Raw genomic sequence first — 12,838 nt, 5'->3', positions numbered from 1 at the left:
TGATCTCTCTGGTGTAGAAAAATCAACAAACATGAGTCAAACCCGGGGTTAGACTGAAGAAAGGGCCTCAAAGCACTCTTTTATATACCATTTGGAGGCACCTGAGAGCCTCCTCCCTCTTTTAACATTTCAACTCACATCCAAACATATCCGTGTATTAAGTATTCGTATTATTTGGCCTTGGCGTAATTCACATTCTAGCATAATGTTTGTGAGGTTTAAAAAAAAATAAAAAAGGAAAAGGACAGCTGGCCTGACAGCTGGCTTGTTGTGTATACAGCTCTAACTAAAATCCCCTGGGAAAGTAAAAGTATCAAGATAAGAATGATGATAATGATGCAAGCAGAGCACTACAACTGTAGCAACAACTGCAACAATGTAGCAATACTTGGTGAGAAAATGTGCCTGAATATATACAAAGTAGCAATATTGGATGAACATCAGCATCAGCAGAGAATGGAAAGCCATGACACTGAACTTACTGAGTATTTTTTATGAATTATACCATTAAAAGACCAAAATGTACTCATGATACTCTGATTACATTCAATAAACAAAACCAAGTCAGATTAGGTCTTTAGAAGGTTGATGCTGGTGTTTCTCTATATTGTCCTTTAACTAAAGTCTTTTAAAGCAGATAAAAAATTACACAATTTCAGATTTTAAAAAAAGCTGGGCGCTGTAGTTCTTAGCATACATTATTCAAAATGTATGTACGTGTTAGTTTTCAGCTGCCTGCCACAGGGCGCTGGTTTCATACACCATATCTGTTCTCTGCATTCTCCGAGTCCACCTCTGAGTTAACAACCTGCACACTGAAAATGGCAAGTTAGCACCTGGTCGCTAATGATACGATACAGATGTAAACATAATATAAATAGCAGAACTAGGTTGGCAGCTGATCTTTATTGTTTCTGCAGGGGGTCGCCAAATTGTTTGATTATTTTTGAAAGTTTTCTTTTTTTTCAAAAAGGAAAGTATGTCTGAAAATACACAGTATCATGAATCTAACATATTATTACGAAAGATAAATCAACCTATTCGTTAAAAAACAAAAATAAACAAACAACAACAAAAACCTAAATATCTTATAACTGGTTTGTTTTGTATGGGTCGCTGCTCTGTCTCTTGTGTACTGTCTCTTGGTAAGCAGCCAGTATCCTCCACATCTTAAATAGAAATTGGTGACAGAGAGCATTCAGATGACAAGTGATCCTGCCCTTCCTGTGTTGTGATGTAGTTGAGGAGGTCAGACGCTGTCACAACGCCAAACACCAGCTGCCTCTGGCAGGCTGACCCATCAGTATTATCTGGAAGACAACAGACTGGAGTTAAATAACAAAATCTGCCAACTACTGCAGCAACGTCTTTTTTTTTTAGCAAAACTGTCAAACAATTTCCTAGTTTCTGCTTCTTAAATATGACTTATTTGTTATCAGTGTGTGTTGGGTGGACAAAATGACAAGATATAGACATCAGCTTGTGACATTTTATATACCAGACATTTAATTGACCAGTTGATAAAATAATCTCTATATAAAAAAGCTGAAGAAAATGCAATAAAAATATATTATCTCACATTGGGTGTGATGATGCACCACCAGGGCAAAGTGGTCTATTTCGAGTATCCAGGACAGCGTCCCCAAACTGTCTGTCAGGTGCACCTGAGAGCACAGGTGTAGGGCAGATTAGACACGTGTGCATATGTGCACTTTGAATACATGTATAGTTTGCATATTTGCCATCCATCCACACATGTGCTCCATGTGTTTCCACTGAGTGACCTGTTTGAAAGGTTTGCAGAGCACATTGATGACAGCGTCTGAGGGTTTGACCTTCCCAGTTGACACAGAGGACAGGATTGTTCCCAGAGTCACCATCCCCAGGATCACACTGTGAAAACACACAGAGGCAACAAACACGCTGCACCTGCTGATTCTCTATTAGTGATGACATGTGGCAGTGAAGTACAACAGGAGTGTAATGCAAATGTACTCAGGCATGTGCACAGATAGACACGAGGTGGTGCTCAAGCACCTGCCCTTTTGGCCTCTGACTACATGAGCACCCTTTGTCCTATTTCTTATTCTAATTTTATATATGTCTTTTTTTTATTTGTGCCACTTCATCAATTCTCAATCAAAACCATGCTGATTATAATGACAGAAACCTGCGTCTGAGTTCTAATTCTGTGACAGCACAAATCTGCTCCTCCCTCTTCAACTGCTGTCACAGCTACCATGGTCATATCACACCAACTGAGCTCTCTGCAGAGCAGTAACCATGTGTCATCTTGTTGCGGCATCTCCTTGACCTGCCTTCACTTGTGACAGCAAGGCAATGACAATGTTTGCCCTCAGCCTCAGCATTGTTTACCGCTGCTGCAAAATGAAAACATCTCAATACAGGCCCCCATTAAACAACAAGCAAGCTAGTTTGGTGTAAAAGAGGATCGCCACTTAAATAGAGTGATGCAAATGAAACAAATAAATATGCATTACATGGTTAATAGTATATGCAATCATATTTGAGTATCAGAAAATGTCACCTGGAGAGAGAGCAAGCCTGTAGTGTGTGTGCACTGTGGATAGTACCTGACCAACCATGATGTTATTCAGGGTGTTTGTGTGTGTGTATATGAGACTGGAGAGAGAGCTTGGCAGCTGTACTCAGGTTTAATTTCAGCAGTGGTGGTGGAAGATATATTCAGATCCTTTACATTAGTAGAAGCACTAATACCAAACTGTAAAAATACTCTGTTTAAAGTAGTAAAAGTAAATGTTTGATGAAAATGGATGAAAAGTTAGTGAGATTGAATTTGGCTGAATGCCTGAATATTTAATGTTATCTGAGCCTTTTTTGATGGTGTTTTGAAAAATTTGCATCATGGAAAGTCCTGCTAGTTTGGTTACTAGCAGTTCCTGTTTGCACTGTACAAACAACAGCGTGGATCAGCTTGATCCTGAGGATCTATGAGGAGATATACCCTGACTCATCGACGACGGGAGCCTGGTTGAACGCTCTCTCCTTTAGGATCTCAACGATTTTCTGACAGGACACAGACGGTGACACAATGAAGGTTTCAGACAGGTGGAGACACTGGACAGTCATGTTCCACCACCTTAAAGAGAAGAGAAATACAAATGAACTATTTAACACTAATCTGTGATTTGAATCAGTTGCCCCTCATGGTTAACTTTCTCACCAGGGTTTGAGATCCATCTGAGCCTCTGGGCCGAGGAAGCCCTTCTCACACATCCACCTGTCACTCAAAAACTTTGACCTGGAGGCAAAACAGATAACAGGACAATTTGGTTTCCAACACATTTTCACCATCATGAGTTTTGGTCAGGCTTGGACCTGAAATGTGTGAAAATGGGGAATATTTGTGGGCATCATATTCTCACATAAAGGAAATTTGGTGTATAGGTTTTCATTCGTTGAGCAGCTGCAAAGTTTTCTTCTGTTCTGATTGTTTTAGTGTGGTTTTTAATTATCCACATCAAATCCATTATTTAATAAGGGATAAGGGAAATTTTTCTTTTTCTTTTTGTTTTAAACATTGCAGTTAATTTTATATCATGGACCTTTATTGTGATATTATTGTACTTTAAGTTTTTGGTATTGTTACATTCCGATTTACTCTATTTCCACCATATTCAGCTCATAAATACCCATAAGCCTGGACATTTAATGTATCAGTTCATTCATTAATTCATTCATTCATTCATTCATTCATTCATTCATTCAACCTCTATTTTAACTCTGAAATACATTGAGGTAGAGACCTCATTTACAATGTAGCCAAGTGAAATATAAAATAAAAGCTCCAAGACACAAAAAGACCAGGTAAGGAAGTTATGTTAAAGTGGCAATAAAAAGTAAAACACAATAAAACCTTAAGAATAAATTAAAACCTTTGGACACATTCAGAAGTAAAATGTGATGCAGTTAAAGATTTAAATTACCCTGCAGATAATTTTAGTAAAAAATGCTCATCATTATCATCATAATCACACTTAGTATTTATTGGAGAAACACCTCACTTTCAGTAGAAGATGATAACTAAAGAATGCACAGGCAGGTAAATATTAGAATCATATGTTACCCAAATATCAGCATTACATACACCAAAATGCCAAAAATGGATTACACTGAGGCCCCAATGAAATTGATAGAATGGGACCAATAATGAATTGTTATAGTGATGGAAGTAACGGACCAAGTTCTCCATCAGAGCCCTGCTGCTGTGGAACTTCCAAAACAAACAATAAGGTCAGCAAACTCAGGACCTTCTTTTAAATCTCTACTAAAATCTTAAAACAGTAAATCTGTATTTGTCTAGTTTCTGTTTAATCCTCTGTTATTACTTGTATCCCTTGTATTACTTGTTTTTTTTTGTATTACTTTCTGTTTTATTTGTCCTGTATTTTCAATTGGTATTTATGTTTTTGTTGTTTTTATCTGGGCTGTGTGTATTATTTTATCTCGTTCTGCAAAGCACTTTGTAACTTTGTTTTGAAAAATGTATGTTATTATGATTATGATTATGATTATGATTATGATTATGATTATGATTTTGATTGTGATTGTGATTATGATTAGTGGTAGTAGTAGTAGTAGTGTTATTAAGAGTAAATATGTCTGTTACATGTAGTTGCGGACAGAGTCAGCCAGAATGACCACACAGCGCTGTCCCTCCTCAAGCTGCTGAGCCACCCTCACTGCGGCTGCCATGACTGAGCCCGAGCTGCCACCTGCAGCAAAACAGGCAAATTATTAAATGTGTGATTAGAGCAAGTTAACAAAGATAATGTTTGTAAGCTCCAAATAAGATGTGCAATAAAATTTACAATCCCAAGAAAACCTGAGCACTATCACTTGGTCAGTGAACTCACCACACAGAAGACCCTCCTCTCTTATCAACCTCCGTGACATGATGAACGTCTCCATGTCCATTGATTTATACCACATGTCAACAAGCTGCATAGATTTGTGGCACAGAGGGCAAAATAGCAGCAGTTTATGTTATGTCACAAAACACATAATTGTTCCATTAAAGGACGCTTTGCGTGCAGAACAAAACAGAACTTGCATGTCAAAATGTACACTCACAGATCTGTCCAACACTGTGGGGATGAAGTCGTATCCAATGTCCTCCACCTCAAAAGAAGTCTTCTTTTCATTCTTATCTTTTGATTCAATCAGAATGGAGCCTTCAGGGTCCACAGCAACTATCTGAAATAAACGGGACTTGAAATACTGCAACATAAAGGTTGAATGGTAGCACCCCCAGGCTTAGTAATATACAGGGTGTCCACAAAGTCTCTTTACAATTTCAGAAATTTATTACAAAAGCAATTGATGAGATATGTTAATCAGATTTGTTCTATGTACTCAGTGGTTATCAAAGTTTTTAATCACATTCATGCTTCACACATGAAGCAAACGATCAATGATGCCATTACCACCATTGATGAAGCTATGCTACAGCGAACATGGCAAGAAACTAATGGTGCCCATATAGAGGTGTATTAAATGAGGCAAAAAAAACTTCAGTATCTACATTTCATGTTGTACTAATTTCCACAGATTTGTCTATTCATTTAGAATATTCACTGAAAAAAAAAAAGATTTTAAGTTGCAGACCACAGCAGTTCCTGATCTATGGTTCCTTCAATCAGTTTGTTGATGTTACGGTGTAACTTCAGTGAATCCGAGCTAACCTTAAAACAAAGTCACACAATAACATAAACAAACTGACAGATCGATGCAGTGATAGACCAGCAACTCCTGTGTTCTGCAGCATAAAATCACTGCTTTTGCGAATGGAGTCTGGTTGGTTTAGAGAGAGAAATATTTTGCTGCTTTCTTGTCTGAAAAGGCTGCCTGTTGGCAAGGAAAACCCATGAAAATATTCTGAGTATAGTGTACGTGAAACCGATTTTTTTTTTTTCTAAAATACATTTTGTCCACAGCAGTACGTTGCTTAGCTTCCTACAGTGGTACTCCTGATACTGTACCTCTACAAACTGTGGGAATGCTAATGGCCATCTATTGCAGGTAATACACTATGGATTATAATTTCTAACCCCCTCTTTGAATAATCTTAATTATGTTTTATAATACACATTAAAATGTGTATGTGTCTCGCCTTGACACTGGGGCATCTCTCCTTCAACTTCCGAGCAACACCAGTAAGTGTACCACCTGTGCCAGCTCCGGCCACCAACATGTCCAGTTTACCTGAAAGGAAACACACATTTTCTTTAGTAAGTGGACAGTACCTCCAGGATAAACTCAGTGTATTTTGGTGAGTAACACTGAATATTTATAATATTTATAACTGTTTCAGTTTGGTTTTTATTACTTTTTGTTACTTAGTTGACAACTTTGTCTAATTAAATAAGTTTCTATTGTCTAAATGTCATATACCAGCAGTTCCCAAACTTTTTCTGGCATGCCCCCCTTCAGAAGCTGCAAAAAGTTCACACTCCTCCACCCTACAATAATTGTGAAATTAGCTGATAATAAAAGATTCAAGTTGAATTTTAGTGAAATACGGGTCAGCATAATAGCATCAGCAGACTCTTGTTTGTTTTATTTCCCTCCATATATAAGTCATATTTATTTGGTAACTTCATTCCCCACAAACCATCACACTGCTCCAGGATCTCCTCAGCTGTGGTGTCGTAGTGAGCCAGAGGGTTGCTGGCATTACGATATTGGTCGAGGATGTGCGAGTTGGGGATCTCATTCTTTAGACGCCAGGCCACGCCTATATGAGACTCTGGTGAGTCAAAAGCTGCAGAAGTGGGTGTACGAACTATTTCTGCTCCAAGGGCTCTCAACACGTCCACCTGAAACAACACAAGAAGATCAGAGCTCAGTTAACCAGAAGTCCCACAATGAACTAAAAGAGTGCACTCTGTAGACTGGAAAACAAATGCTGAAGCACCTACTGCAATTATTTGCCTTTTTGAAGACCTTATTTTGAACCAGCTGTTTGACAAGTATTTTAAAATGTGCATTGTGTTTTTTTTTTGTTTTTTGTTTTTTTTTGGGGGGGGGGGTTGTATTTAATTTACTTTGACTTTGTAAATGTGTGAATAAATAATAAATAAAAATGAGAAATTATAAAAATAAAAATATTTATAGTCATCGTCCTACTTAGGCCAACCCAGGCAATACTTAATTGAATACAGTACAAAGATGAGATATTTAATATTCAAATGATCCTTTCAGCTTTTTATTTTTATTTCTATTTACATTCCTTCAAAACTTCTCATTTAAACACTGTTATTTATTTAGAAAATTACAGACATCCAGGTGTCTTTACAACAATATCATAGATATAGAAATCTACAGTTTTGGGGGAAAAAAAATCACAAAAGCTTAGATTTTGAATAATTTACACTTGATGTTGCCTCGTCTTAAGCTGGAGCCTGCATGTCCCAGCGGAAGTTGTGGCGAGTCAGAAGGTTAATGTTTTGGTGTAGAGCTGATTAGATCACTCACAGTAACTGAATTTAATTTCAACAAGTAACCAGTATCATGTTCAAGTTTCATAAAATGGTCTGACTACAATGAAATGGCTAATATGGGGACTATTATCATAATGAATACAATTCAACATGAATACATTTCACATTTGGTACCCATAGAACACATTTTTATTCAGATATCCTGAGGAGAGGTCAACTTTGAGGTATTATTTAGCCCCACTGAATAACTGTGGGCTGTGGGCCATCTAGTTTAACTACAGCTGGGCCCATCACCACTTATGAAATAAAGACAGATGTGAGTGTGTTGGAGTTAACAAATGAACAGTCATGATTATTAAAAGAGCTGTGCACCTTCTCCATGCTTATCTTCTCAGGCATGGTAATAATACAGCGGTAGCCTTTCACTGCAGCTGTCAGGGCAAGGCCGATACCTGCAGGCAGCCAGAGGAGGAGGAGGATTCATGCAGTTTGCCATGTTGTTTTTCATTGTGAAGAAAATGTCACAATCAGCTCATTCTCATATGCACAGTTCCTTTTTTCAGTTACCTTACATAGCCAAAAACCTGAGATGAAGCCACTGTTTGTTTTTTCACATCCTGCATGTTTCCATGGTAGCTACCTGTGTTGCCAGAGGAGGGCTCGATGATTGTGTCTCCTGGTTGGAGGATACCGGCTCTCTCAGCATCTTCCACCATCCGCAGGCCGATCCTGTCTTTCACGCTGCCTCCGGCATTGAAGAACTCGCATTTGGCCACTAAACACAGTCACACGTGAGAAAACACTGTCACTAAACTCTGATTAGAACTAATCTTATGGATTAATTAGATTCATCTTGGTGCAAACCAGTCTTAATGTAGCAACACCTTGATTGTGGCTGTGATTTGCTCTGTTGGCTAAAAGAACAGCAAGTTGTCTTCATTCTTACCTCTCCATCCATGGGAGCCCACTGCCTCACACAAAACCCCAACAGTCACACCGTGGGCAACATAAGGGCACAAGCTACATGATACCTACATGTTCCTTTCTTCACAGCAGTGTCTTACTCTTAAGCAGGAAGTCAGTAAGTACACACTTATTGCAGCACTTGATAAGAGCGATGACTGCTCTTCCGCTTGCACGCATCAATTTAATTTTTGTCGGCATGCCTGATTCCCTGAAAGAAGTCTTTATTAGCCCAGCCAACCCACAGTATACCAGGTAAGACTTCACTTTCTAATCTACTGCTGCTGATCTGCTACAATCACATCCAGCCAACACTTTTTTTCTGTCCCACTGGACATGGAAACTTCTCAACTTTCTGGTTGAGCCAGGAAGGAGAACAATAATGCTGTTGTTAAGAGTTAGTGTCCTTGAGTGAAAAGGGGAAATAAAATTTGACTCTCCTGTCTTCTTCTTCATCACTGTACCATTTACATCTCTAGTCCACAGCGGATAATAAGTATGTAATCAGCATTACTGTGGGTCAGCTTGTCTGGGCTCTGGACAACCTGTAACAGTTAAAGGTAAGAAATAGTGTGCAGTGCAAATGTGACCACTTCCTGTCTACATGTGTCAAGTTTTCCCATGAACAAAAGGCAGGATTTAGTACAGATTCAAGCAAATTCATCGACAGTGGTTTAAAAGATAAGATCAGCAACTTAGTTATTCAGAAGAAATTATAGAAACAAGTAATAAATAAACAGGTAAAGTTCACAGTGTCCTACAGAAATCATATTCAATGGACACTTTTTTACAATCTAAGATACACTGATGGAACAAAGACTTAAAGAGAAATGACATGAATTTCAGATGGAATGTTGGACTTTAAATAAAGATATTACTGTCAATCTTATGAATTTTATGAATAAAAAAATAATACATAATGTGTAAAAAGATTTTATATAACAATAAACAAAACCTTATATGCAAGTGTGTTATGGTGTGTGTCATATGTTATATTTGCAGGGATTATATAAAGCTTTTACTCACACATATCACACTTGAGTCCAAACTCTTTTGGGATTTTGTTCAAACGAACCAGAGGCGTGTGTCCAATTTTCCCGAGGATGTTGGGGAGGATGCTAGGTGGTTTGGTGCTGTGATGGACAGAAGAGAAAGTGCCCAAAAAGAAAAGATTGGTGCAGCCGTCACCTTCAGTTAGTACAATCTCCATCTTCACCATTGTATCATAATTTGCTATCTGCTTCTTGTGTTCATGACCAATAATGACCAGTGATTTATTTTTCAAGTCTTCATTCACCATATCCACACATTTTCCTCTAACATCACACTCAGGGTGGGAAGCTCAAATGTACTGCTGCGTTCCAGCTTACAAAACATATAAATGTACAAAATCTGTTGTCATTTCACCACTTCCTGATTGATCAGCAACTGAAAAGACAATGGAGAGTGACCGTCTGGAAGAATGTTGGCAGAGGTGGCAAAAGTACACGTACACTTTACTCAAGATACTTGTATAAAAAAAAAAAAAAAATTAAAGGTAGAAATACTGATTCCACTTATTTACTCAAGTAAAAATTAAAAAGTACAGGCTCTGAAATACTATAAATACTGTGAAAAAGTAACCCGTCAAAGGACATTTCTAGCAACTGTTTCTGTGCAGAGTAAACTGAACCTCAACTTTTCTCCACAGTCAAGACGTCCTCTCTGTCTGTTGTGTCTTGTTGCACCTTTTAAGTCGTTTTTGTCTTGTTATGTCTCGTCAGCTAGTTTTTGTATTGTTACATCTTGTTTTGTCATTTCTGTTTTGTATCATCTTTCTATTGTTATGTCATTTTTGTCTTCTACATTGTTTTTGTCTTATTACATATTTCACATAATTTTGTCCTGTCATATATTATGTCGTTTTCATCTTGTTAACGTGTTACATAAATTTTATCTTGTTACATCTTTTACATAGTTTTCATCTTGTTATGTATTAAGCTGTTTTTGTCTTGTTGCATCATATTCATCTTGTTATGTCTTTTACATGATTTTCATCTTGTCACATTATATCTGTGTTGTTACATCTTTAATATAACTTGTTATGTCTTTTGTGTAATTTCCATTAGTTACCTTCCATCTCTGGACATTGGCCCATATTTCAAATTACATATTACATACAGAAGCATATTTGATAATCCATTAGTTAGCAAATGTTAGCACACAGCCACTTCTAGCTAACAGTATTGTTTGATATTATTACATGAAATAAGAATATAAGATTATATATGGGATATAGGAAAGATGTCAATTAATTCTGCCATTAATATATCAGGAGTAATTTCGACTCGCAACTTGGAACACAGCAGGTTGACATTTGAGTTTCCCACCATGAGTGTGATGTCAGAGGAAAATGGCTGCTGTGTGAATATGGCAAATTAATATGACTCTTACCGTGCTGGGTGGCTATGAGGTGACTCTGTAATTGGTGCACCCAGCCTCCAGGTACATCTGCTGGGCAAATCAGGACGGATCCAGTTCCTCTGATCAGCAGTCACTTCTCTGTTCTCCCCTCTCTCATGGTAAGATTGATCCTGGACCTTGGCACCGTCCGGTTCTCCATTTGCAGACTTTTGTTGACTGATAACTGATTTTATCAGATTAGCAGTAGGTACATCTCCCAAACAGGTACAGTCAGAAACAGAAGGCATGGCTCAGCTGCAGGGAGATGGGACAGGTGTTACAATCACACATGCACATAATAAAAACCTTTCAAACTGGGATGAATCCATGAAACTCTTGTTCTGCTTGAATCTGGCTAAACATTATGTGTATTATACATCTGTGGGTTCAAAAAGGCAGTGACTTTTTAACAGATTTTTTTGGGGAAAAAAACAATAGAAACCATCCAAATGGTCATTTCTACTTAACTACTGCTAATGGCTGTGTACATTTGTATATTTGTGTACATTTTACACAAAAAGCAGGTTACAGTTTCATATTATATTTCATATTATCCCCTTATAAAGTTAAATCTGGAGTGACCTTCAGCTAACAAATGTAATGTTATCCCTTTAGTTACCTGGCAAACAGTGTGACATCTTGTTCACAATATTTACTTGCATACCTATATTTATTTTGCTTATATATTTAATGCTATGGGAAACGTCATTAAAATCTGAGGATATTTTTTTTCCTGGGAAATAATTTAGCTTTTATGTAGCAAATTTAATTTAAAGATTATTTGACAGACTGGAGAAAGGGAATAACTTACAAATAGATTATCTAATTGGTCCATCAGTACTGATAAATTATTTAATTGTATATTAGGCTAATCTACAAAATGTATTTACAATTTAAAAAGTGACAATTACAAAAAACAGCTGATTATTCCTCATAAGTTTCTTTAAAGGCATGAAATGCAACATTTTCCTATAAAACAATTTAAACAATCCTTTTCAATCATCATGTATGAGTCAGTAGAAGTGTGTGGTGGTGTCTGTATGTGCAGAGACCCTCCCCTCTGCCTGTATTTCCTTATTTTCTTGTTATTTTGCTGTGCTCAGGACATGTGATCAACCCACAACATCTGTATTTTCTGTCCTGGGAATGGCAATCAAGTATCTTTCTCAGACAAATCCTACTGATTCTACATTTGAATAGGATACAAAGTACATATAAATGCAGAACAGTGTTTCTGTGATGTGGTAAAGGTTCTGAATCATGTTTTAAAGAGCCGAGCACTCACCTGTCAGTCAGACGACACACCAGCAACTGATTCGGCACTGACCACCGAGTCTCGATGAGCACAGACAGACTGGACCAACCCTCAGGTAAAACTACATGATTAACCCTCTGCTGCAACATCAAATATCCTCACGTTCTCAGTGAAACCACAAGAAACTCTTTCACTTAAATAAAAGCAGTTAGACAGTGTGAAGATAATCCATTATGAGTTTAAGACCTGCACTGTAACAATGAAGAAACTGAGAGAAACTCAAAAGTTTGGCAACTTACTTCAATAGATTTCTGAGTTTTGGGCTGATGATAATAAGCTAATAATGTTTTGTTGACGTAATTTACTCTTTGAGTTTTAGAACCCCTAAAAATTGTATTTCAAAGATTACTGAGTAAACTCATTGAAGTGAAAGTGACTAACAGTTTCTAATTTAATATTTTCAGTTGCAACCATCTAATGTTCAAGCACCCAGATCAGGTTCACACGTCACTGTGAACAAGTTTTGGAAAAACAAAATTTTATTTTCCTAAAAGTCCATGATTCAGGTTTCTCTGAAGAAGAAAAATAAATTATCTAAAGATTATGGGCTGGCAAAACTTTGTTTAGCTTAGTGCAAAACTTAAAAAAAACCCTCAAAAATCTAGTGAAGGCAGCTACCCTGAAATTCTGAGTT

General features: G+C 37.3%; 1 protein-coding gene across 1 annotated transcript; it reads right to left on the bottom strand.

The window, feature by feature from the left end:
* Positions 1-1,099: 1,099 nt before the first annotated feature.
* cbsb (cystathionine beta-synthase b) lies at positions 1,100-11,137 on the bottom strand. The gene is made up of 14 exons (XM_084725480.1): positions 10,881-11,137; positions 9,474-9,580; positions 8,125-8,259; positions 7,857-7,936; positions 6,656-6,860; positions 6,155-6,246; positions 5,116-5,238; positions 4,899-4,983; positions 4,652-4,757; positions 3,206-3,283; positions 2,987-3,121; positions 1,785-1,893; positions 1,580-1,664; positions 1,100-1,310 (listed from the first exon to the last, which is right to left on the bottom strand). The coding sequence occupies exons 1-14, from the start codon at positions 11,135-11,137 to the stop codon at positions 1,171-1,173; spliced, it is 1,737 nt and encodes a 578-aa protein (XP_084581606.1). The 3' UTR covers positions 1,100-1,170.
* Between the last annotated feature and the right edge of the window lie 1,701 nt (positions 11,138-12,838).

This window comes from Lutjanus erythropterus, chromosome 8, assembly GCF_056507025.1.
Source record: "Lutjanus erythropterus isolate fLutEry1 chromosome 8, fLutEry1.hap2, whole genome shotgun sequence".
In the NCBI taxonomy this organism is placed as follows: domain Eukaryota; kingdom Metazoa; phylum Chordata; class Actinopteri; order Lutjaniformes; family Lutjanidae; genus Lutjanus; species Lutjanus erythropterus.
The sequence above is the reverse complement of the archived record's forward strand: the minus strand, read 5'-3'. Positions and strand labels throughout refer to the sequence as shown.

Bases quoted from the DNA above. Each gene is read 5' to 3' on its own strand.
- cbsb (XM_084725480.1), bottom strand. From the start codon at position 11,137: ATGCCTTCTGTTTCTGACTGTACCTGTTTGGGAGATGTACCTACTGCT. The intron at 8,260-9,473 runs GTGAGTAAAAGC...GACTGTGTTTAG, and splicing joins TGGACTCAAGTGTGATATGT to TGGCCAAATGCGAGTTCTTC. The intron at 1,894-2,986 runs GTATATCTCCTC...GTGTTTTCACAG, and splicing joins CCCGTCGTCGATGAGTCAGG to TGTGATCCTGGGGATGGTGA.